At 45.3% G+C, this 26,719-nt stretch overlaps 1 protein-coding gene across 1 annotated transcript in view; it reads left to right on the forward strand.

Moving 5' to 3' along the window:
• LOC126213044 (ankyrin-1-like) overlaps nucleotides 1–26,719 on the forward strand; it is a 109,533-nt gene that overhangs the window by 44,930 nt on the left and 37,884 nt on the right. The window contains exon 2 of the mRNA XM_049940616.1: nucleotides 17,737–17,866. Coding sequence (XP_049796573.1) covers nucleotides 17,739–17,866 — 128 coding nt within the window. The 5' untranslated portion in view covers nucleotides 17,737–17,738. The remainder of the gene's footprint in view (nucleotides 1–17,736; nucleotides 17,867–26,719) is intronic.

Raw genomic sequence — 26,719 nt, forward strand, 5'->3', positions numbered from 1 at the left:
ACCAACATACTATGCACAGGCGTGAAATTGAAAAACTATCCGAACTTTGTCAGACTGTTTTCAATCATCTGTAAAAATGGCTCTGAGCACTATGGGACTTAACTACTGTGGTCATCAGTCCCCTAGAACTTAGAACTACTTAAACCTAACTAACCTAAGCACATCACATACATCCATGCCCGAGGCAGGATTCGAACCTGCAACCGTAGTGGTCGCGCGGTTCCAGACTGTAACGCCTAGAACCGCTAGACCACCGCGGCCGGCAATCATCTGTAAGACTATACTAATGCTGATTAGTATGAACTCTATTAATAAAAATGAATTTCAGCTTATCGAGATAACCTAACTGTTTCAGTAAGACAAAGTACCCCATATCGTTACGAATTAGCTAAATATTATGCGCATTCGGCCGCGGAATGGTCTGTCAACGTTCAGACAAGTGATACTTGATTATTGTAGCTGACCTACCATAAAAGTGTGCAAATTTAGCAGTGCGTGAAGATTCGTAACGAAATTCAGTTAAAAATATTTCATTGCAACAGTTAAGTCAATTCAACTATTGACAGAAGCGGAAAAAGTAGGCAGTAACAAGTATGAAATTCTACAAGAGTTTCATATTGACATCCACAGGGAGCCAGTACAGAATAAAAGTAGCAATAAAACGTATTGGGGGCGCGAGAATTTCTTAAAATTGCTTTACTGGTAGTCTATCTGCCTCCTTCGAAATTAGAACAGAAAACAAGCCAGACCTCCCTTGCAGTAGCAAACACCTTTCACTACACTACCAGACAACCCAGGCAAACAGCCCTCTATTATTCGCAATGGAAAATGCAAAATGATTTGCAGTTTCTGTTGCATAGAGCTTTCTGGATTCAAAAACATGAATTTTCTACCTTTATGTCACCGCTCACGTGACAATCATTCGGAATGTTTATCGAAATAACAAAATACTGTTACTAGCGAATAAATTTAGTAGGATAATTCTGCACCACTCCAGGAAATAAACGGCGACATATTCTACAATGTTTCGAATTCTCCGTTAGACTCGCCACAGCGAGAGTACGTTCATTAGCCGGTGTTCCTTAAGCTAGTTAGCAATGGGACTGCTCGCTCTTCTAAAACGCATTCGCATTAATACTGGGATCTGAATTATCACGTGTATAGGCAAATGGACTTCATTTGCATTCCTGTAAACGGGTTCGAAAACGTAGCTACGCTTAATATGCTGATGTATCGACTGCAACTGGAACAAATTTGAATAAAGAGTAGGGGGAATTATTTATGCGGCCCTCATCTTCAGTAACTGTCGTAGCTATTTCGGTCATAGGATTTCGTCACCTAAATCTGTAAAAATGGAACCCTAGTAGTCTCAATTTCTTGACCGTCTATCTGTCTACCCAACTCTTAAAACCCGTTTACCTCGAGTAGACATAATAAGCGAAATGTATCGCACTTCTTGCGGTATACGGTCCCTTGGTGGTGTAAAAAAGTGAGCTATGTTAGGATCCAGTATGACTGATCTGAACGATAACACAGACCGTTTCGCGGCCGAACGTGCATAATATTTTGCTAATTCGTAACGATGTGGGGTACTTTGTCTAACTAAAAGTTATCTCGATAAGCTGACATTCATTTTTATTAATACAATTAATACTAATTATCGTTTCTTCTTTCATTTATATCTTATATTTACATGTTGTATTTAACACACTAATAAGCATTAGTATAGTCTTACAGATGATTGAAAACAGTCTGACAAAGTTCGGATAGTTTTTCAGTTTCACGCCTGTGCAGAGTATGTTGGTAGCACTTCGTCCCCTTGCCTGTTATGCTGTGTAGCAGACTGTAAAGCTGTGCGGATCAGCATAACGAAAAGGCGAGGGGTCTCGCTCGTTTTGTCCACGACTGTACTTTTTCGATGTCATCCGTCAGTCCCACCTGATGCGGATCCCACACCGCACAGCAATACTCCAGAATAGGGTGGACAAGCGTGGTGTAAGCAGTGTCCGTAGCAGACGTGTTGCAACTTCTTTCTGCCAATGAATCGCAGTATTTGGTTGGCTCTACCCACAATATAATCTTATTTGATCGTTCCACTTTAGTTTATTTGTAATTGTAATCGCTAAGTACTTAGTTGCATTTACAGCCCTCAGCTTTGTGTGACTTATCGCGTAATCGAAATTTAGCGGGATTCTTTTAGTACTCACGCGAATAACTTCACACTTTTCCTTATTCAGGGTCAATTGCCACTTTTCGCAGCATACAGATATCTTATCTAAATCATTTTGCAAGTCGTTTTGATCGTCTGATGACTTTACAAGACGGTAAATGACAGCATCATCTGCAAACAATCTAAGACGGCTACTCAGATTGTCTCGTACGTCGTTAATATAGACCAGGAACAACAGAGAGCCTATAACACTTCCTTGGAGAAAGCCGGATATCACTTCTGTTTTACTCGATGACTTTCCGTCTAATACTAAGAACTGTGACCTTTCTGACAGGAAATCACGAATCCAGTCGAGCAAGTGAGGCGCAAGTCAATAGGCACGCAGTTTGGGTAGAAGATGTTTGTGAGGAACGGTGTCGAAAGCCTTCTGAAAATCTGAAATTATTTAGTCAATTTGACATCCCCTGTCGACAGCACTTATTACTTCATGAGCATAATGAGCTACTTGTGTTCCGTAAGAACGATATTTTCTGAACCCGTGCTGACTGCGCGTCAGTAAATCGTTTTCTTCGAGGTACTACATAATGTTAAGAGCACAGTATATGTTCCAGAACACTACTGCAAATCGACGTTAGTGATATGGACCTGTAATTCAGCGGATTACTCCTATTTCCCTTTTTGGGTATTGGTGTGACTTGGGGAACTTTCCAGTCTTCAGGTACGGACCTTTCTATGACTGAGCGGTTGTATATAATTGCTAAATATGGAGCTATTGCATCTGCATACCCTGAAAGGAACCTGACTGGTATACCTTCTGAATCGGAAGCCTTGCCTTTATTAAGTGATTTAAGCTGCTTTGTTACACCGAGGATATCTACTTCTATGTTTTTCACCTTCGCAGTTGTTCTAGATGGGAATTCGGGAATATTTACTTCGTCTTCTTTGGTGAAGGAGTTTCGGGAAACCGTGTTTAATAACTCTGCTTTAGTGGCACTGTCATCAGTGACTTCACCGTTGTTATCGCGCAGTGAAGGTACTGATTGCGTCTTGCTACTGGTGTGCTTTATATGTGAACAGAATCTGTTTGGGTTTTCTGCTAGATTCCGAGATAACAGTTTCCTTGCGGAAATCGTTAAAATCATCTCGCGCTGAAGCAGGCGCTCTATTTCGAATTTCTGCAAAACTTTGCCAATCTTCGCGATATTGCGTTCTTTTAAATTTGGCATGCTTTTTTCGTTGCTTCTGCAACAGCGATCTGACCCGTTTTGTGTACCATGGGGGTCAGTTCAACCACTTATTAATTTATGTGGTATATATCTCGCAATTGCCGTCGATACTATCTCTTTGAAAACATTCCACAACTTTTCTACGCTTACGTGATCAGATCGGAAGGAGTGGAGACTGTCTCTTACAAAGACGATAAAAGCATTTTTATCATTTTTTTTAAATACGTGTACTTTGCTTTTCTTTTTGATGGTTGTGGGCGTTACGGTATTCAGCCTAGCAGCTACTGCCTTGTGGTCGGTAATCCCTGTATTCGTCACGATACTCCTTATTTGTCCACGATTATTTGTTGCTAAGAATTGGGGAGAAGAGGAGTTTGTGTCACAACTTGGCTAGAATAAGGGATCGGTTGGTAGGACATATCCTGAGGCATCAAGGGATCACAAATTTAGCAGCGTGGGGGGTAAAAATCGTAGAGGGAGAGCAAGAGATGAATACACTAAGCAGATTCAGAAGGATGTAGGCTGCAGTAGGTACTGGGAGATGGAGAAGCTTGTACAGGATAGAGTAGCGTGGAGAGCTGCATCAAACCAGTCTCAGGACTGAAGACCACAACAACAAACGAAGTGATGGGCACATCTTAATGCATCTGACATATAAAGCTACAAGTAAAGAAAAAATGAAGCTGTTTTGCCAGATAGTTTCTGTAAAATCGTTTCCAGAAGATTGCAGGGCGTGCGCGTCGGTAGAGAGCCTGTATAGGGAGAGAGTGGCCGTAGGTGAAGTTGCCCGTGATTAGTTGATTAGCTTTGGCGCCATTTTTCTGCCAAACGTCTCTCGCGCTTCCTACGTTCACCGTGCTTTTGAGTTGAAGTTCAGAGGACTTTTGGAAACGGTTAAAAGATATCTGAATTATTGAAAGACTTGTTATGCGTTGTGCGTGCAAGTTCGATTTAGTTGTATATCGTTTTTAGTACGTAATTAGCGTTTGCGATCTTAAATACGAGTTGAAATAATGAAGCGTTTTGTGATGAAGTCGGTAGGCCTACATGTTTGAAGTAAACACGTTAGTAATTGTACAGTATTGTTTTTGACATCTCTAATTCGTTCTGCACACGTTCCTAAACGATGCCAGGTTGTGCTGCTTTTGGTTGTTCCAATAGAGGCGAAGGTGGATTTGGCATGTTAGCATTTCCACGCAATTTCCGCAGCAGTTGTGGTTGCTAAAACATTATTCGTACTAAATAATCGTAGGTTCTCTTGAAGACAGTTTTTAATAGGCCCACTTACTGTGGGGTAGAAGGGGTACGCTAGTTTTCTTGTTATATTTGGCCGTTATTACAGTAGCCTACATTTAACATAACCTGATTTTTGTTATATATATATATATATATATATATATATATATATATATATATATATATATGAAAGGAAGTCGTAAGCAGTTGTTTACTTGTGATTTGCAAAACGTTTGAAGACGTGACAAGAAGTACTAACACGTCTCACACTTTTTGCATCTCACAAGTAAACAACTGCCTACGAGTTTCATTCACCTGACGTAATACAGGTACGTTAAATCTTTAGCGTTATGCACTTCCGATACGAAACAAATGTTATACACTATATTTTTTTATTTACGTTACTTTCATTGCAATATGTCTATAAATGCAAGTAACGAATAATTTTTACAGCCACTGTATCAAATTTTCCTGTGCTGTACGTAGCAGGCTACTGTTCAGTATATTATAGCTATAAAGAAAGACATTTAACGAATGATTTCGCCATATTGTCTTGTGCTTTTTATTCGGTGAGTGTGTACTCCACTACTGGCCATTCAAAAGTCCCGCCCGCAGTTTGGCAGAAAAATGGCCGCTCTGTCCATATACAGGCTCTCTAGGCCCCCCCCCCCACCCCTTCTGAGCAAACGAATGATCTCGCACGGCGCTTTTGACGAAAACTGGTCGCTGCGCGTCGACGACCGTATCCTGTGTGACCTATACAGGGTGTTACAAAAAGGTACGGCCAAACTTTCAGGAAACATTCCTCCCACACAAAGAAAGAAAAGATGTTATGTGGACATGTGTCCGGAAACGCTTACTTTCCATGTTAGAGCTCATTTTATTACTTCTCTTCAAATCACATTAATCATGGAATGGAAACACACAGCAACGGAACGTACCAGCGTGACTTCAAACACTTTGTTACAGGAAATGTTCAAAATGTCCTCCGTTAGCGAGGATACATGCATCCACCCTCCGTCGCACGGAATCCCTGATGCGCTGATGCAGCCCTGGAGAATGGCGTATTGTATCACAGCCGTCCACAATACGAGCACGAAGAGTCTCTACATTTGGTACCGGGGTTGCGTAGACAAGAGCTTTCAAATGCCCCCATAAATGAAAGTCAAGAGGGTTGAGGTCAGGAGAGCGTGGAGGCCACGGAATTGGTCCGCCTCCACCAATCCATCGGTCACCGAATCTGTTGTTAAGAAGCGTACGAACACTTCGACTGAAATGTGCAGGAGCTCCACCTTGCGTGAACCACATGTTCTGTCGTACTTGCAAAGGCACATGTTCTAGCAGCACAGGTAGAGTATCCCGTATGAAATCATGATAATGTGCTCCATTGAGCGTAGGTGGAAGAACATGGGGCCCAAACATTCAGAGAACATCTGTGTTGATGATCTGATTGCACAATTGCGTGCAGATTCTCGTCAGCCCACACATGTTGATTGTGAAAATTTACAATTTGATCACGTCGGAATGAAGCCTCATCCGTAAAGAGAACATATGCACTGAAATGAGGATTGACACATTGTTGGACGAACCATTCGCAGAAGTGTACCCGTGGAGGCCAATCAGCTGCTGATAGTGCCTGCACACGCTGTACACGGTACGGAAACAACTGGTTCTCCCGTAGCACTCTCCGTACAGTGACGTGGTCAACGTTACCTTGTACAGCAGCAACTTCTCTGACGCTGACATTAGGGTTATCTTCAACTGCACGAAGAATTGCCTCGTCCATTGCAGGTGTGCTCGTCGTTCTAGGTCTTACCCAGTCGCGAGCCATAGGCTGGAATGTTCCGTGCTCCCTAAGACGCCGATCAATTGCTTCGAACGTCTTCCTGTCGGGACACGTTCGTTCTGGAAATCTGTCTCGATAGAAACGTACCGCGCTACGGCTATTGCCCCGTGCTATTCCATACATCAAATGGGCATCTGCCAACTCCGCATTTGTAAACATTGCACTGACTGCAAAACCACGTTCGTGATGAACACTAACCTGTTGATGCTACGTACTGATGAGCTTGATGCTAGTACTGTAGAGCAATTAGTCGCATTTCAACACAAGCACCGAAGTCAACATTACCTTCCTTCAATTGGGCCAACTGGCGGTGAATCGAGGAAGTACAGTACATACTGACGAAACTAAAATGAGCTCTAACATGGAAATTAAACGTTTCCGGACACATGACCACATAACATCTTTTCTTTATTTGTGTGTGAGGAATGTTTCCTGAAAGTTTGGCCGTACCTTTTTGTAACACCCTGTATATTCTTTTTTATCAGGTCATGCAGCTCGATTTCTACCTCCCTGAATTCAAATGTAGGAGCCCTTCTTGACTGCCTTTTCCTAGCAAATCTGAGGCAAGCCTCTGAGCCTCTGCTTTGGTGACAACCGCGCTGACGAGTGCCCCGAGGCCGACCCAAGTCGCCGCTACAGCGTGATCGTGGCACCTGAGTCGACAGACTGGATGCACACTCCGTGCCCAAAGCAGCTGGCTATCTCGTAGCAAAACTTCCTCTACCCTGTACCTCTTCATTAGACGTACAGAGCAGAGAGAGGTGTCAGGTCATCCTCTGCCGGTCAGGAAACTCGCTGAGTTGCACGACTCAAGGCCACTTTACTGTGAGACCTTCCCTCCAACCGCCTCGGCTGGCCATCCTGTGGCGCAGAGACGCCAGAGTTGGCCAGCGTCCTGAAAATGGCACACGCCCCACCACCAGCACACCTTCTCCACACTCTGTGAGTCTGAGCACAGGACTGCTCCAACAGCTCACGTCGGTTGCATGAGCTGGACTCGGACCTGGCGTAACTCAGCATTTTTCACATTAATAGACGTTGCCAGATGCGAAAGAACTGATTAGTGACAGGCAGGAAGCAGCTATGTGCAAATACGACCTTCAGAAAACTGTCACACTGTTGGTGAGAGGAAGTAGACAGGGGAACAGAAACAGAAAAATGCTGACTGGGAACCCTGAAGAGCAGATCCAGACCATGAAAAAGACTCTTTTGCGTGCCCTTGGCGTCAGTGGCGATGAAGCTATGAAATATACTACTGAGTTTCGTAACTTCCAGAGGAAGACACTATAGCCATATCTGTTCCCTTATTTACAAGTAGACGATACACGAATGCTGCCAGCAACATATCTTCCTTACCAGGGAGGTCTAATTATCATTTCTGCTGTTTTCATCACATGGAGGCAGACACAAGGCTGAAATTTGAGAAACATTTCTGCGAGCTTGTAGAATGAAGGCTTTCACGACCGGGTGACATGGCTGTTGATATACTTTCCGGGATGTGAGGTCGTGGTCCAAGAACTTTTCTGCTCCTTACGTTTCGTCCAGAACTGCGCTGGACTTCCTCAGAGGCGCTGCTCCGCTGAGTCTTGCCGACTCAGTGGAGCAGCGCCTCTGAGGAAGTCCAGCGCAGTTCTGGACGAAAGGAGCAGAAAAGTTCTTGGACCACGACCTCACATCCCGGAAAGTATATCAACAGCCATTTCTGCGAGCTAGTTGGGAGAAAAATTTCTGTGAGTTAGATGGGAGAAAAATTTCTGTGAGTTGGGTGGGAGAAAAATTTCTGAGAGTTGGGTGGGAGAAAAATTTCTGAGAGTTGGATGGGAGAAAAATTTCTGAGAGTTGGGTGGGAGAAAAATTTCTGAGAGTTGGGTGGGAGAAAAATTTCTGAGAGTTGGGTGGGAGAAAAATTTCTGAGAGTTGGGTGGGAGAAAAATTTCTGAGAGTTGGGTGGGAGAAAAATTTCTGAGAGTTGGGTGGGAGAAAAATTTCTGAGAGTTGGGTGGGAGAAAAATTTCTGAGAGTTGGGTGGGAGAAAAATTTCTGAGAGTTGGGTGGGAGAAAAATTTCTGAGAGTTGGGTGGGAGAAAAATTTCTGAGAGTTGGGTGGGAGAAAAATTTCTGAGAGTTGGGTGGGAGAAAAATTTCTGAGAGTTGGGTGGGAGAAAAATTTCTGAGAGTTGGGTGGGAGAAAAATTTCTGAGAGTTGGGTGGGAGAAAAATTTCTGAGAGTTGGGTGGGAGAAAAATTTCTGAGAGTTGGGTGGGAGAAAAATTTCTGAGAGTTGGGTGGGAGAAAAATTTCTGAGAGTTGGGTGGGAGAAAAATTTCTGAGAGTTGGGTGGGAGAAAAATTTCTGAGAGTTGGGTGGGAGAAAAATTTCTGAGAGTTGGGTGGGAGAAAAATTTCTGAGAGTTGGGTGGGAGAAAAATTTCTGAGAGTTGGGTGGGAGAAAAATTTCTGAGAGTTGGGTGGGAGAAAAATTTCTGAGAGTTGGGTGGGAGAAAAATTTCTGAGAGTTGGGTGGGAGAAAAATTTCTGAGAGTTGGGTGGGAGAAAAATTTCTGAGAGTTGGGTGGGAGAAAAATTTCTGAGAGTTGGGTGGGAGAAAAATTTCTGAGAGTTGGGTGGGAGAAAAATTTCTGAGAGTTGGGTGGGAGAAAAATTTCTGAGAGTTGGGTGGGAGAAAAATTTCTGAGAGTTGGGTGGGAGAAAAATTTCTGAGAGTTGGGTGGGAGAAAAATTTCTGAGAGTTGGGTGGGAGAAAAATTTCTGAGAGTTGGGTGGGAGAAAAATTTCTGAGAGTTGGGTGGGAGAAAAATTTCTGAGAGTTGGGTGGGAGAAAAATTTCTGAGAGTTGGGTGGGAGAAAAATTTCTGAGAGTTGGGTGGGAGAAAAATTTCTGAGAGTTGGGTGGGAGAAAAATTTCTGAGAGTTGGGTGGGAGAAAAATTTCTGAGAGTTGGGTGGGAGAAAAATTTGTGTGAGTTGGGTGGGAGAAAAATTTGTGTGAGTTGGGTGGGAGAAAAATTTGTGTGAGTTGGGTGGGAGAAAAATTTGTGTGAGTTGGGTGGGAGAAAAATTTGTGTGAGTTGGGTGGGAGAAAAATTTCTGTGAGTTGGGTGGGAGGAACCTTTCTGTGAGTTGGGTGGGAGGAACCTTTCTGTGAGTTGGGTGGGAGGAACCTTTCTGTGAGTTGGGTGGGAGGAATCTTTCTGTGAGTTGGGTAGGAGGAACCTTTCTGGGAGTTGGGTAGGAGAAATGTATCTTCATTCTAGAAACAAGCCCCAGGCTGTGGCTAAGCCATGTCTCTGCAATATCCTTTGTTGCAAGAGTGCTAGTTCTGCGAGGTTTGGAGGAGAGTTTCTGTGAAGTTTGGAAGGTTGGAGACGAGGTACTGGCGGAATTAAAGCTGTGAGGACGGGCCGTGAGTTGTGCTTGGGTAGCTCTGTTGGTAGAGCACTTGCCCACGAAAGGCAAAGGTCCCGGGTTCGAGTCTCGGTCTGGCACACAGTTTTATTCTGCCAGGAAGATTTTTTGTATCTGTGAGTTAGCTCAGAAAATCATTTCTGGGGGTTATGTGGGAGAAATGTATCTGTGAGTTGGCTCGGAAAATCATTTCTGTGAGTTAGGAAAAATATATCTCTGAGTTAGATGCGAGAAGCATTTCTGCGAGTTAGGCCGTGCCGTATGTGAGAGACAGTGCGCAACAGCTTCAAGAGACGAAACACAATCACTGGTGTAGTTACAGAAGTGTCCTACGTGAACGACACCTGTGTCGCTGCCTGTCTCCCGCTGCGACTGGCGACATTTGAATTCAAACGTGTATGAATCTTGTCGCTGCAGCACGCGGGACACACAGTGACAGCCACGTGTCTTCTTGGCAAATGAGTGGAGCGGACGCAACGGCAGCTATGAATTACTTAACAACCGATTTTAAGAAAACTATTTGGTGAAAAAATTTGATTCTTCCGCATCTTATAAGCTTGATATCTTTGCTCGATAAAGGTCTGAATTTATTTTCGTTATTCATCATAGTTACTGTGCTACACGAAATTGAGTACATGGCTGCACGAAATTTTTAAGAATTTGCAGAGGTAAAATCACATTTAGACTTTCCGTATAGTTCATTTGAGGCCATACATATTTCATATGAAATGTAACCAATATATCTAACTTGTATTTAAAAGTTGAGACCGGAATGACATCTCTCTTCACTCTTGACACATTGGTCGTGATATCCGCGGACGGGTCGCTCGCGGCGCGTCCCAACCTTTCCTACGCTTAGGGAATCAAGTGGTCGTAAAAATCGTCGTATCTCATAAAACGTTCGAGATATCGAAAAGATGAATTTCTGAAATGACAGCACGCAGAAAGGGCTATTTTATCATGTGATTAACAGTCGATACGTTTTTGTAAACGCGTGAGCAGAGCGAAAACAAGACTCCCTATAACTTACACTGTGAGGTTTTGTCCAAATTTTCATATCCAAACAAAGGGAGAGAAACAGGTAAACGGGGTATCAAAGTGACCAGCATGACGTCTAGTTTGGCATGAAAATATTTAACTGCTTGAAAGTAATTAGGGTAATGAACGAAAACTTAATTAATAAGCTGAGGAAAAATGGAAGTGTTTCACGAAAAACTGCTGTAAATGAAGTGTCAAAAATGTTATCTGTTCAAGACCTGGCTATTTTGGCTCAAATGGTTCAAATGGCTCTGAGCACTATGGGACTTAACATCTGAGGTAATCAGTCCCCTAGAACTTAGAACTACTTAAACCTAACTAACCTAACGACATCACACACATCCATGCCCGAGGCAGGACTTGAACCTGCGACCATAGCGGTCGTGCGGTTCCGGACTGAAGCGCCTAGAACCGCTAGACCACCGCGGCCGGCACCTAGCTATTTTGCACATAAAAGCATCCATTGGTGCGGTATTTAAATGTCGAAAATGGAAGAAATTAGTGAAATATTTTACAACATTATTTGTGTAAAAAAAAAATAACGTACGTTCTACGCGCCTTTGAATGATGCTCGAAATCATGAACAGAAAATGAGGTGCACCAAAAGTTTATCTAATATTTTTTAGTTGATACTTTTAGACAAATTATTACACAAAGGGTTTTTACTTTCTTTTCAAAAATTTTGTAATCTTTCCTTTTACAGAGTATTTAGAGTAAATGAAACGCTTGGCCTTAACATTGACTGCCGATGAATTACGTTCGCAACATCAAATATATGTAAAATTACATGGTTCATTGTAATTTATTAGGAATTAAATGTGTGTGATATACTGCGATAGGTGTGAAGTTAAAGTTCTTTGGCAAGACCTTAAAAATAGTGATGCAATGTAAACAGTATACATAAAACTTAATATACAGAATCGTAGCTGAGTCGGTAAAAATATAAGAACTGGCGAGAATCGAACCCAGGACCCTTTTCCTCACACATACTTATGAACTGCATATGCTACCCCTCCACCACAGCTAGCTACTACTCACAAGGGAACCTCCCCATCGCACCCCCCTCAGATTTAGTTATAAGTTGGCACAGTGGATAGGCCTTGAAAAACTGAACACAGATCAATCGAGAAAACAGGAAGAAGTTGTGTGGAACTATGAAAAAAAATTAGTAAAATATACAAACTGAGTAGTTCATGCTAAGATAGGCAACATCAAGGACACTGGTAGTCTAGGAGCGCCGTGGTCCCGTGGTTAGCGTGAGTAGCTGCGGACCGAGAGGACCTTGGTTCAAGTCTTCCGTCGACTGATAATTTTATTTTCGCAAAGTTATGATCTGTCCGTTCGTTCATTGACGTCTCTGTTCACTGTAATAAGTTTAGTGTGTGTGTTTTGCGACCGCACCGCAAAACCGTGCGATTAGTAGACGAAAGGAAGTGCCTCTCCAATAGGAACCGAAAACATTTGATCGCAAGGTCATAGGTCAACCGATTCCTCCACAGGAAAATACGTCTGATATATTCTATACGACACTGGTGACGACATGTGCGTCACATGACAGGGGGGGGGGGCATACGCACCGCAAATTTTAGTTTTCTGGGTGGTCACTGGCTGGTGCTAGTTGTCGGTTTCCATGGAATCTAGTATGCAATCTTCATCATACATGGAGCGTGTGCAACCTCATTTGAAACCAGACCTGGTCATCATTCTGTTGCAACAGCATTGTTAACTTCAGTTCTGCCTCTGCGGTGTGACTGAAGCCACACTCCTAGTCATGTAAGTATTTGTTCAGCATTATATGCTTGTGATTTGTTACACACATTTTCACCCCCATGGGGGCCTCACCAATTTTTGGTGAATACCTGCTTGGCGACCATGGGGCCCAGACCTTGCAGCACCGCTTCTCATTCTGTGCTGTTTGTCTCTCCCCTGTCTTGGGGCGATGTCTCGTGCCTTCATGGGCTTGCTTGTAGGACTATTCTCTCTTGTACTGGCCCCCCTTTCCGCCCTGTACTGGCCCCCCTTTCCGCCCTGTACTGGCCCCCCTTTCCGCCCTGTACTGGCCCCCCTTTCCGCCCTGTACTGGCCCCCCTTTCCGCCCTGTACTGGCCCCCCTTTCCGCCCTGTACTGGCCCCCCTTTCCGCCCTGTACTGGCCCCCCTTTCCGCCCTGTACTGGCCCCCCTTTCCGCCCTGTACTGGCCCCCCTTTCCGCCCTGTACTGGCCCCCCTTTCCGCCCTGTACTGGCCCCCCTTTCCGCCCTGTACTGGCCCCCCTTTCCGCCCTGTACTGGCCCCCCTTTCCGCCCTGTACTGGCCCCCCTTTCCGCCCTGTACTGGCCCCCCTTTCCGCCCTGTACTGGCCCCCCTTTCCGCCCTGTACTGGCCCCCCTTTCCGCCCTGTACTGGCCCCCCTTTCCGCCCTGTACTGGCCCCCCTTTCCGCCCTGTACTGGCCCCCCTTTCCGCCCTGTACTGGCCCCCCTTTCCGCCCTGTACTGGCCCCCCTTTCCGCCCTGTACTGGCCCCCCTTTCCGCCCTGTACTGGCCCCCCTTTCCGCCCTGTACTGGCCCCCCTTTCCGCCCTGTACTGGCCCCCCTTTCCGCCCTGTACTGGCCCCCCTTTCCGCCCTGTACTGGCCCCCCTTTCCGCCCTGTACTGGCCCCCCTTTCCGCCCTGTAGCGCTGGGGGCCAGCCTTTCTTTCTTCCTTTCCTTTTTATCTTCCCTTCGCGTGTGTACATGACGGCCACCCACACATTTGATGTGTAGCAGGAGACTGTGTAATGGGTAATTCCCAGCTCCAGTTTGGTATCTAGGGCCTGCACTTACCCTCTGGTACAGGCCTGGCCCAGGGAGTGGTGATTACCTGAGCTGTTACCTTCCTCCTCTGGCGAGTGGTCCCTCTGTCTTTCGGGAGGTGTGACCTAAGATGAGGACAATCACCTAAGGTGGGGGGCTCCCCTTTGGAGGTCCTCTGGCTGGAAGGAGCGCGCATTCGGAGACACTGGCAATCATCGGGGACTTCTTCCCAAGTGATTTTCCTTCTCTTTCTCCAAGTTTTTCACATAAAAGGAAGTGGAATGAAGGTCCTGCCTCAATGTCCCTTCTTGTCTCACGGTGTTATCTACACCTGGCTGTTGGATGGTTCGATGGAGGACAGAATAACTAATTATCTCTATCGGATCAGGGCGTTACTGCTGTTCATAGAGTTGTGGAGAAGGAAGCTGCCGATTTGGTGCCCAGTCACACATTGTTCCTGACTTTCGATCGGTTAACGCTTCCTACTAAGATAAAGGCAGGCTATGAGGTCATCTGTGTGCGCCCTTATATTCCCAATCCTTTGCGGTGTTATAAATGCCACCAGTTCAATCATACCAGCACGTCATGTAAAATCGCAGCCAAGTGTGTGTCCTGTGGCAGGGGTGCACAGGAGGGCGCCTGTCCACGTCCTTCTCCCCACTGCATTAACTGTCATTTGAGGATCCGCCTCGCCACTGGTGCCTTCCCTACTAGCCCAGTTGAGAGTCTCTACGCAGAAGCCGGTGAACAACCACTGTCATAGCGGCGCGAAATCCCACTCAGTAGGTATGCATGTTGGCTTTCTTCCATGTGAGGCCACCCAACCTTTGACCTTTTTTGGATGACATTCTTGACCGCCAATACGAGATGTACGTTTCTTCTCTCCGGCCCCCAACCTCTGCTTTCGTCACCTGCTTCAGCAGCTGCAGTTCACACTTAATGCCACTTTCAGAATGGGTGAGAGCCCTTCATCACCTTGGCTTCAGGCACAGGTTGGTGTTCATATTGACCTCAGCTCGTTCCCGAAGGATTCGACTCCAAAGCTGACCTATCACTGCAAATTTCTCTAACTTCGCTCACAACTTGCCGATAGCATATTTTTGTACACTGGTGGTTCCAAGTCGGTCAACGGTGTTGGCTGTGCTTTTGTCGTCGGGGATGATAACTTTCAATACTGCCTTCTCGACCAGTGCACAATTTTTACCGCAGAGCTTTTTGCCCTCTATCAGGCTGCTCACTGCTTCCAGAGGCACCAGCTCACTCGCTGTGTGATCTGCGCTGACTCCCTCAGTGCCCTTCAGAGTCTGGAGATCCAGATCCAGTCCACCCCATTGTTCGACGGATCCAGGACTTCCCCCGTTTGTTCCTGGATGGGGGAGCCCAAGTGATGTTCATGTGGGTTCCTGGCCATGTTGGTGTGACTGGGAATGATGCTGCTGATGCTGCAGCCAAGGCCGCAGTCCATCTCGGTCGGCCCGCCTCTTACTCTGTTCCATCGCAATATATTCGTACTTTCCTCTATCGGCGTGTCACGTCACTTTGGCATGACCATTGGTGCTCCCTTCATGGGAACAAACTCAGAAATGAAACCTCTCCCAACAGCCTGGTCGACTTCCTCCCATCCATCTCGCCATGAGGAAGTAATGTTAGTTGTGAATACGGCACTGCCACTTTAGCCACCGCCACGTGTTGGGTGGCGACCCTGCACCCAGCTGTCCTTTGTGTAGCCAGCCATTAACAGTCAGAAATTTCCTGATCCTCTGCCCCTATTTTAGCCACTTACGTCTCAGGGTCGGGCTGCCGCTCGCTTTGCCAGACATTTTAGCGGATGACGTGCTAGCTGTGGCTCGCGTTTTAAGTTTTTTTTTAAAAGCAGTAATATGACGAAGAGATTTGACTTCTACCTCGTGATTCTGGTGTCTTGCCGACGTCTTTTAGATACTCTTCCGTAACGTCTTGACATTTTAGATTTGTTTTCTCTTCCTTTCTGTACTGGACCTCGAAACAGTTTTCTACCCTCGCGGTCCCAGCATTCTATGGTTCTATACTGGGCGCTTATGACCTTATATGTTTTACGCCCTAAAACCCCTAAAAAACCACACGTGTTCATCATTTATTCTTGTTTAGAGAGTTATTTTGTTGTTTTATAGATACACTATATTTCCAGGGAAAGTGATATTGTAAGGGATACTGAAGAAATGCTACGAATTCTAGCGGAAATTTCGGAAGATGAGTTGACGTGTGACGAATCTGAAGATGATTTTGATATGGAAGAGGAAATTGTTGAAGCTGACAATCACAGTAGTGAATCTGAACAGTCACAGGAACAAGACAGCCAGAAAACAGCGGCACATGTTACATTTTATACTGGAAAAGACGGTGAAACTCTTTGTATTAGGCAGCCCATAACTACAGGGAAAACAAATGCTAAAACAGTATCAGGACTTTACCGGGCCAAAAACTGATTGCCAAAAGTGCAGATGCATTTTGTCGTTTTGTTATTAAAAATATAATAGAAGAAATTGTAGCTCATACCAACAGATGGATTGGGAGAAACGTAGTGATACCATTCTAGACCTCGCGATTGCAAAGACACTTCAGTAGAAGAAATTCATGCTCTTTTCGGAGCACTTTATATATTATAAATGTTTCCGTTTTGTTCTTAGAGCGATAGGTTTGACAAATATAGAAACAAGAATTGAACGAAGGTCTGCAGATAAACTGGCACCTCTTGGTGAGTTTCACCAAGAATTTGTAAATAAACGTATTGCTCACTGTAATGTCAGTGAATCTGAGACAATTGATGAAATGCTGCAGGCTTTTAGAGGCCGTTGTGGGTTTGTACAGTACATTCCAAATAATCCTGAAAAGTACGGTATCAAAATATACGCCCTTAGTGACGCAAAAACATTTTATACCCTCAATTCCGAAGTGTACTGTGGCGAAGAGATCGCTGGGCCATATCTAAAATCAAATAAACCTGAAGATGTCGAAAGACTGGTAACTCTCATAGAGGGCACGAACAGAAATGTTACGACTGATAACTATTACACCTGTTACAGTCTAGCTCAGAATCTACCAGATAAAAAGTCGACCACCATCAGCACTTGCAAAACTAAATAAATTAAATTTCACCCGAATTTCAGGCTGGGAACACAAGGGAAAGTAAATCGACACTCAGTGGCTTTCAGTAAGATTTCTGTTTATCTTCAACTGCGACTAAAAAAAAGCTGTGCATGATAAAAGTGAAATTAGGAGAGTGGGGAATCGGCAGTAAATGTGGGCTAAAACAGAACTGAGGGAGGAGTGGATACTGTGGATCAGCAGTCAGAACAACCAGGAGATGGCCGCTGGTATTATTCTGTCGACATCTTGATATCGCGGGAATAAATTGGAACGTCATCTTTAGTCACAACAACCCAGACAGTAAAGACAGACGACGGCTTATTTCTAAAAAAACCTATCGTATAGTCTTATGAACGCTCATCTAGGACAATCAGCGAAACTAACGAACCTTCCGAAAGATGTAAAAATATTTCTCGAATTAACTCAGAAAAGGAGGTCAAGTTCATGACGAACCTCCACCTGGAATATGTCACAAATGTGCACGACACAGAAGAAAAATTTCAGGACGAAGACATCGTGAAACAATTGTGGAAACAATGTCCGCAAGAAGCATTCTCGTCACAATGTTGTAATTAATGCAATGACAATCTGTTTTATTTCAGTTTTTACCCTTTGGTCTGCCTGAAAACGATAACAGTGTGAAGACGAAATTGTGGTGTAAATGCGGTGGTGCGCCCAGTCGCATGAAATCAGAAGGTTATGTGGAAAAGTTAAGATTGTCAAGGAAATGTCTGTTAAAGGCTAAAACTCATTTCTTTGTCGTCATTTTTCAGTGCCTTGCGTCACAACAACAAGCGGATGGAGAAAAGTTACAGTTCTTGATGGCATGGCACAACCAATTCTTTTTTATTTTAATTTTTTTATTTTTTGGCAGGTATGGATGGCAGAGTGGCGCCTAGCAATCGCCGCCACAGGGACCGCGGCAGGACTTCTGCCGCAGCAGCGCCGCCCGCGGCAGTCCGCCAAACTACCTCGCCCGGTGACGCCGCCATCTCCCACACACAGTGAGTTCTGTCACTATATGAGCACATTTTCTAAACTCCCAGCACAAAAACTACCGGTCTGATGCATTCTGTTGCGCTGCATGGCGCAGCTCATCATCCCCATAAGGTACAGGCCACGTTAGTCCGGTGACATCAAGTTGCAAAGTATTCACGAGGGTGCGTCAAGTATAGTTCCCAAAATATGCAAATTGTTACCCTCAAATACTACACAGTTGGCCCCTGGGTCGTTTCGTTCCCCAAACCTAACAAGTCTACGTCTGATGTCTCTTCCTATCGCCCTATATGTCTCACGACGGTGATCAGTAAGAATCCATCCTTACCTGTCGCATCAGTCACCACCACCACCACCACCACCACCACCTCCACCACCACCTCCTCCTCCTCCCTTTCGCCCTTCATTCTCTGCCGATGACCAACTCCTATGCCTCAATCATCTCCTTTCCCTCCAGCATAACCCCTGTCGCTCTGCCATTTTTGTATCCCTAGACCGCCAAAAGGCCTATTACTGCATATGGCATCACGATCTTGTGTTTAAACTCTGAACTTACACCCTTCCTATCGTCTATGTCCGTCCGATTGCCTCCTTCCTCTCCCACCGCTCCTCCTACATCAGCATCCATAATACCAATTCCTGCACTTTCTACCCCTCCATGGGTGTGCCTCAGGGCTTTGTCCTCTCCCCTCTCACCTACCACTTGTACACAGCAGATATGCCCCAACCCCCCCCCCCCTCTCCAGTCCACCTACTGCAGTCTGCTGATGACACAGCCTTCCTTGCCCTTGCTCCTATCCTTCAATGATCCCAATGCCTCCTCCAGAATCATCTTGACATTTTTACCACATTGTGCAACCAGTGGCTCCTAAAAATGAATTCTTCCAACACTCAGGCAATCATTGTAGGTCATACCACTCCCTCCTTCTGGCTCCTTGTGTTTTCCCTTTCCATCTGCACCCGTCCTGTCCACCTCTCACCCACCCTCACCTACCTTGGACTCACCATTGACCGTCAGCTTACCTGGACCCCTCATCTCCGCTTTATCCAATCCAAAGCCCACAACCACCTCCATCTCCTTAAACTCCTCTCAGGTTGGACTTACGGGTTGAACCCCTGTACCATCCTCCACACCTACAAATCCTTGACCTGTCCCATACTATGCCAGTCCCACCTGGATCTCTGCCCCCTCCCCCAAATTCTGTAAGTCCCTCCAGATCCTCAGGCACCATGCACCCCACCTGGCCTTCCGTATACGCCTCCCGTTTCCCATGTGGATCCTCTATGACCTGATTCCTTTCTCCCATCTGCTCCTTTTCCTTGAACATATCTGAGTCCTCTACACTTCCTGCAGACCTGATGTCCCCCATCTGTTTGCTCCTCTACAACCCCCACCCACTGCTGTGCCTTCACTGTTGTGTCCCACTTACCCTCCACTTTATCTCCTTTCCAAAGGCAGCTTCTGTCAACTCCCCCTCTCAGATGATACCCTATCTCTCCATTTATTCCTCCTATCAACTCTGATCCTCGTCTCTACTTCCCTATCTCTGTCCTTTTTCCACGTTCCCTCTTCTCCCCCCTCCCATCCTATTTATCCCTTTTCCCCATTTACTCTCTCCCCAGAGTCCTTTAGCATTCCCCTCCTCCGCCTTTCCCCACTACCTTTCATGTCCACCTTGCCCCTCCCATGAGTCCTCTCCCTCCATTAACTCCTCCCCCCTTGTTTGTTCCTCTCTTACACCCTTATTTCCCCTCATCTGTCTGCCCCCCCTACTCTGCCCTAGGCTGTGGTGTGTCATCTCCGTGCCAACTTTTTAGTGCAGTATTTTAAGTAAGTGTTAAGTGTTGTGCGTCTTTTCCGAAGTGTAGCAAACAGAACCCATACTGTTGCTAGGTTTTTTCTATTGCGATCAGAAACCAGACTTTCGCAGTGTTTTTTAATTGTCTGTGTACTATTGTATCTGTCTGCTTGCTGTGTTTTTTACCATCGCCAACTCTTGTTTTATATTTGTTGTTGTTGTGGTATTCAGTCCTGAGACTGGTTTGATGCAGTCCTCCATGCTACTCTATCGTGTGCAAGCTTCTTCATCTCCCAGTACCTACTGCAACCTACATCCTTCTGAATCTGCTTAGTGTATTCATCTCTTGGTCTACCCTCCACGCTGCGCTCCAATACTACATTGGTGATCCGTTGATGCCTCAGAACATGTCCTACAGGGTGTACAGGACCCGGGACAACCGGGAGATCCGGGAAAAACCCGGGAATTTTTTCATCCGGGAGAAAACCGGGAAAAACTCCGGAATCGTTTAGAATTCCGGGAATTTTTCATTGTTTTAGTTGTCAGTTGTATTTTTGTGGTTTTGACTGGTAAGAACCAAAACTCTAACAAACGATATTACTGTATCCCGTAATTGCAGAATAATACTGCAGCAACAAAACATGAACGAGACAAAGAAAAAAATAATAAAACTTAATTTGCAAAGGAAATGCGCCGTATACAACAACAAAACAGTGCTCATACAAGCGTCTGGCAGTAGCAAAGTGTGTCAAAGGCTTTAAGAAGATTATGCTATGCTTTATAAGAAGATCGAATTTCGAGAGGCCGGCGCAACGGTGAAACAGCCGTTTAGTTGGAGGAGGGAGATGAGAGAGGCTAAAGAAAGATCAAGGCGACCCGACAACATGAATAGAGAAGCGTCTTGGCTGTCAGCTGTGACAGCTTTGCGGACGGGCAGCTCTCGCAGAGCAACAGGCGCGCGGTGGGCCACAGCCGTGGGGGGAACACAGAGTGATGACGCGGCCTGGTCGATACTGGGCAGTTAGTGAGCAGCGCTACGCTGCAGTCGCCGCTCAGTCTCCTTGTTGTATCCTAGCCAGTAATGCCACCCGAGCCCGCTGCCAAAAGGTTGGCAGCATCAAAGTCCGGACGCCGTCCGCATAAGCAGCGCCAGCGATACAGGAAATCGCCGCAAGTCTGCGCGCGCCACCGCTGGCTTCTGGCTTCTTAAGTGCTGGAGTCGCGAGCGCTAGGACAGTTCTGTATTCGCCGCTCAGTTGTATACTCGCCACCGAATTGTGTACTGGCTAGGCAGTTGTGTGTTCATCGCGGCAGAGTTGTTGTTTGTCGTCAGCCGACGCTGACCCAGCCGCTCCGACTCGAACTAGACAAATTTCTGTATCTTCGTTAATAAAGATAAGTACCGACTTTTATTTAATCAGAGTGTTTGGGTTTTCATCTTTCTGTTCACTGTTCCAGCGGACCGGTCGGCCCGCTATTAAAAGTGTGGCGGTGACTTCGTAAGCCGTTTCTACAGCGAAGTGTTTGTCGCTACGAACACCGCCACAAAACTCCTATTCGCCGATTTCCATCAATGGCAAGCGGTAGAGGAAACTCCAATGGAAAACGGCCATATCCACCAATGACAACACGCAATGTAAAGACCATTAACATAAACTCCTGATACCCTTCCTCCTCACCCTCACATCCAAAGACAGCACTCCTCCATAGTATCCAAGTATCCAAACTAGTGCAGCCGGCCGGTGTGACCGAGCGGTTTTAGGCGCTTCAGTCTGGAACCGCGCGACCCCTGCGGTCGCAGGTTCGAATGTGTGTGATGTCCTTAGGTTAGTTAGGTTTAAGTAGTTCTAAGTTCTAGGGGACTGATGACCTCAGATGCTAAGTGCCATAGTGCTCAGAGCCATTCCAAACTGGTGCTCATGCAGCAGTTAGCAATACATCCTGAGCAAGGCGCCTTGCAACAGTGGCCGAAACGTCGGAATTGAGAATGCGCCCTCAAACCCAGAAGAATTTTATTGACTGTGTCAACGGCCGCGAAAGCCTACGCTTACGAAGCTACACACATCAAAAAGTTTTACACCAGCCCTGTTCCCAGAACTCGTGAAGGTAGATGTGACTGTGGATATTGTATTACAGACACAGTCTCTTTGATTGTTCAGAGATGTCATTAAACCCGCCCAAAGATGTAAACAACCGTTCATGAGCAGCGCCTATTAGATGGAGGGAGTCCGATAGTCAATCAGTTCCAGTCATTCCACCAGGAAGGAGGTACACGGCTCGTGTTGTCTGCGCTTCAACCATACCTAGACGGTAATACCGTGGTTAGATGGCGTCTGCATTATTACTTTGTACCAGGACAGGCTCTCAAGAAGGGAAGTGTCCAGGTGTCTCGGAGTGAACCAGGGCGATGTTGTTCGGACATGGAGGAGATACAGAGAGACAGGGCTACTACTGCAGTGGATGACCGCTACCTACGGATTATGGCTCGGAGGAACCCTGACAGTAACGCCACCATGTTGAATAATGCTTAAGCCACAGGACGTCGTGTTAAGACTCAAACTGTGCGCAGTAGGCTGCATGATTGTCGGCTTCACTCCTGACGCCCATGGCGAGGTCCATCTTTGCAACCACGACACCATGCAGCGCTGTAGAGGTGCGCCCAACAACATGCCGAATGGACCGCTCAGGATTGGCATCATGCTCTCTTCACAGATGAGTGTCGCATATGCCTTCAACCAGACAATCGTCGGAGACGTGTTTGGAGGCAACGCGGTCAGGCACACCTTACACACACTGCCCAGCGAGTGCAGCAAGGTGGTGGTTCACCGATGTTTTTCGGGTGGCGTTATGTGGGGCCGACGTACGCCGCTGCACATGGGCGAGGCATTGGTCTTTATGGACGGCAATTCGTGCCACCATCGTGCACATCTTGTGAATGACTTCCTTCAGGATAACGACATCGCTCGACTGGTTGCCAGAATGTTCTCCAGACATGAACCTTATCGAACATGCCTTGTATAGATTGAAAAGAGCTGTTTATGGACGACGTGATCCACCAACCACTCTGAGGGATCTAAGTCGAATCGCCGTTGAGGAGTGGGACAGCCTGGACCAACAGTGCCTTGATGAACCTGTGGCTACTATTCCATGACGAATACAGGAAGCATCAATGCAAGAGGATGTGCTATTGGGTATTACAGGTTCCGGTGTGTACAGCAATCTGGACCACCACCGCTGAAGGTCTCGCTGTATGGAGGTACAACATGCACCGTGTGGTTTTCATGAGCAATAGAAAGAGCGGAAATGATGTTCATGTTGATCTTTATCCCAATTTTCTGTACATGTCCTGGAACTCTCGGAACTGAGGTGATGCAAAACTTTTTCTGATGTGTGTATTTAGGTTTCAAGTGTAATTCCACTTAAATCATTCCAGCTGTCACCGTATACTTTTCGACCTTCAATGTTAGTCATTTCTTTACAAGACTTTCACGATTATCGTTAATAAGAGCTTATGAAGAGGGTTTTGTATTAATCATTCAAGATGATGATGATGATGAGCGTTTGGCGTCATTGGCCGGGAGGCCCCTCGCGGGGCAGGTCCGGCCGCCATATCGCAGGTCTTATTACATTCGGCGCCACATTGGGCGACCTGCACGCCGGATGGGGATGAAATGATGATGAACACAACACAACACCCAGTCCCTGAGCGGAGAAAATCTCCGACCCAGCCGGGAATCGAACCCGGGCCCAGAGGACGGCAATCCGTCACGCTGACCACTCAGCTACTGGGGCGGACATCATTCAAGATATAGTATGTCTTTTTGCACCAGGTGTCCGTTTTCACTGGACGCTTTCCTTGATTGAAGTGTATTCTGATTTGAATGCAGGCTGAATACTGAGGTCACTGGCGTGAACTACTTCTTCAGAAACATTCTCCTTACTGTCAGTTCAATTTATAATGCTTCCGACTGCTCGTTAGAAAGAAATCGTTTCGTCATGAGTCACACAGAATTTGTTAATTTAGATACATGATCTGTACCCTCACCGAAGCGTTGATGAAACTTTACTGTTAGCGATAATATTTTGGTAATTTGAACGTAATAAGCGACCTGCATTGCCCTGTTTCCTCACGCATTTCAACAGTAACCAAGCAGAGATATCGTTATAAACAACCCTTATGCTTGTATTTTAGACACGTCAAAATACGATTTTACTACTGATATTAGTACATGTTGTGAATTTTTAAGCACCCAAGGAAAAAGTGTCACAAAGCTAAAACAAGGGGGAGAGAACCTTTATTTGAGCCCTAATCAATGTAGAATGCGCAGGAAGACAGTCATTAAGTCCCAGGAGGTTTGTTTAACCCTCGAGTTGGCGCCATTCAAAAATAACATTGTTTTGTGCCATCCCATTGCTGTTTCAAAATTTTGAACACACAGCTATTCCTTCATTATTGCTTCAGCTAACACTGCAATAGGTTGTGTAGTCGTATGTCGAACGTCGTACGTCCAAATGAGCAGCAAAATGTGAAATAAACAGCAATGTAGGTGAGAAATTTACGATCCGTGCAAGAAAATGACGAAGATTCCGAGGTAGCAGCACAATCCCCCAAACATTGACTTTCCTTGTTAGTCATTGGTTTTGTTTTGGGGATATACCAAAAATTATCTGGGCTCCATACGTGTAATGAGCAACAGCTTCACACTTGTGCCATGCTTTTCCATTTTCTGATATAGATTTTTTTTGTACATGTTTCAGGTGACTTTATATGCTCTTTGCAGTTTTACAAGTCTTTGTGAGGTTCCCTATTACACTCACTGAATATTTAGTCTTAGTTACCTAAATATGTCTGCTTGATAGATTTTGTTGAATTTGTACATAAAAAACAATTGTTGGACACTGATGTGTTTCCTTATGTCTTCTCATTATTTAATATTAATATTAATCCATTGATTAATGCTAATTAGGCTGTTAATAAGGTAAGCCAAGCAAATAATAAAAGGTTTTATTTCAAAATAATAGATCAGCCTACAGGGTGAAATTACTCAGGGAAAGGAATTGGCAGGTGTCGTAGGCACATACACAAAAATTTTATCATTTACCTCTAACAAATGTTAGTGATTTTGAGGTACAATTTCTAAATGGGAAATCTAAAGTAAAAAAGTTCAGTTACACAATGAGAGCTGGCAGATTAAATATAATTAAAGTGACTTGTGTACAAAAACAAAGAATTTAAAACAATTTTGTGTTGTAGCCATCATTGTTAGTTATGTTACATCACAACCAGATTTTATTACCTAAAAATATGTGTTGTAATGAAGAAAAAGCGGACTATCTTATGTAGACTGAGTACTCACAGTCCATCTTAGATTACTCAACAATTCAACAGAAATATACCTAAAATTTTACGCATATTTACTAATATGTGGAGGAGTCTGCCAATATTCTGATACAAATCCACTAAACCAAAGGATGGTCGTTCATGTCCTGCACTGTTTCATGCTATATGACTAGTTCCATATACTTGATAAATCATCTCATCAAATGAAAGAAAATTGCTTGGTGTTCCTTTTCACATCAAACAAACCGAAATGAGTCTAACAAACGGTTATAAAATAAGATACATAAAGCTTTCAGCCACAACCTTCAATTGTAAGAATCACACACACCATTCATACACGCAGGCAAGCACAACTCACGTACACATGATTGCCAACTCCAGCCGGAATGCAACTACACTATGTGATCAAAAGTATCTGGACACCTGGCTGAAAATAACTTAAAAGTTCTGCAAGGTTCGCAGGAGAGCTTCTGTGAAGTTTGGAAGGTAGGAGACGAGGTACTGGCGGAATTAAAGCTGTGAGGACGGAGCGCGAGTCGTGCTTGGGTAGCTCAGCTGGTAGAGCACTTGCCCGCGAAAGGCAAAGGTCCCGAGTTAGAGTCTCGGTCCGGCACACAGTTTTAATGTGCCAGGAAGTTTCAACTTAAAAGTTCGTGGCACACTACATCGTTAATGCTGGAATTCAACAGTGGGAAGCAAGAAGGTGCTTAAAACATCAATGTAGGCCTGTGCTGTGACAGTGCCACGCAAAACAACTAGGGCTGCAAGCTCCCTCCATGAAGAACACGCCCAAACCATAACACCACCGCCTCAGAATTGTGCTGTTGGCACTACATATGCTGGCAGATGACATTCACCGGGCATTTGCCATACCCAAACCCTGCCGTCGGATCGCTCCATTATGTACCATGATTCGTCAGTCAACACAACATTTTCCACTGTTCAATCGTCCAATGTTTACGCTCCTTACACCGAACGAGGCGTCGTTGGCATTTACCGGCGTGATGTGTGGCTTATGAGCATCCGCTCGACCATGAAATCCAAGTTTTCTCACCTCCCTACTAACTGTCGTAGTACTTGCATTGGATCCTGATGCAGTTTGGAATTCCTGTGTGATGGTTTGGATAGATGTCTGCCTATAATGCATTACAACCCTCTTCAACTGTCATCGGTCTGTGTCAGTCAACAGGTGAGGTCAGCCTGTATGCCTTTGTGCTGTACGTGTCCCTTCATGTTTCCATTTTACTATGGCATTGGAAACAGTGAACCTAGGGATGTTTAGGTGTGTGGAAATATGGCGTACAGACATATGACACAAGTGACACGCAATCACCTAACCATGTTCCAAGTCCATGCGTTCCGTGGAGTGCCCCCATTCTGCTCTCTGGTGATGTCTAATGACTACTGAGGTCGCTGATACGGAGTACCTGGCAGTAGGTGGCAGCACAATGCACGTAATATGAAAAAGGTATGTTTGTGGGGGTGTCCGGATACTTTTGATCACGCAGTTTAAAAAAATAGGTTTGCCCTTGAATCTAGGAAACCCACAATAACAAACTGCACTGGAATGAACTTTGTCCCACTACTTATGTGGACTTCCTGTACACAGCCCCTCATCTTTGATTTCGTTTTAACTTGCTGCACAACACATGGTGATTTGTATCCGTCTCTGTGTTAACCATCTTACACTCAAGGGACTTAAGGTTTCTCTCATTCGCGAA

The sequence above is a fragment of the Schistocerca nitens genome, chromosome 11 (genome assembly GCF_023898315.1).
Source record: "Schistocerca nitens isolate TAMUIC-IGC-003100 chromosome 11, iqSchNite1.1, whole genome shotgun sequence".
NCBI lineage: Eukaryota > Metazoa > Arthropoda > Insecta > Orthoptera > Acrididae > Schistocerca > Schistocerca nitens.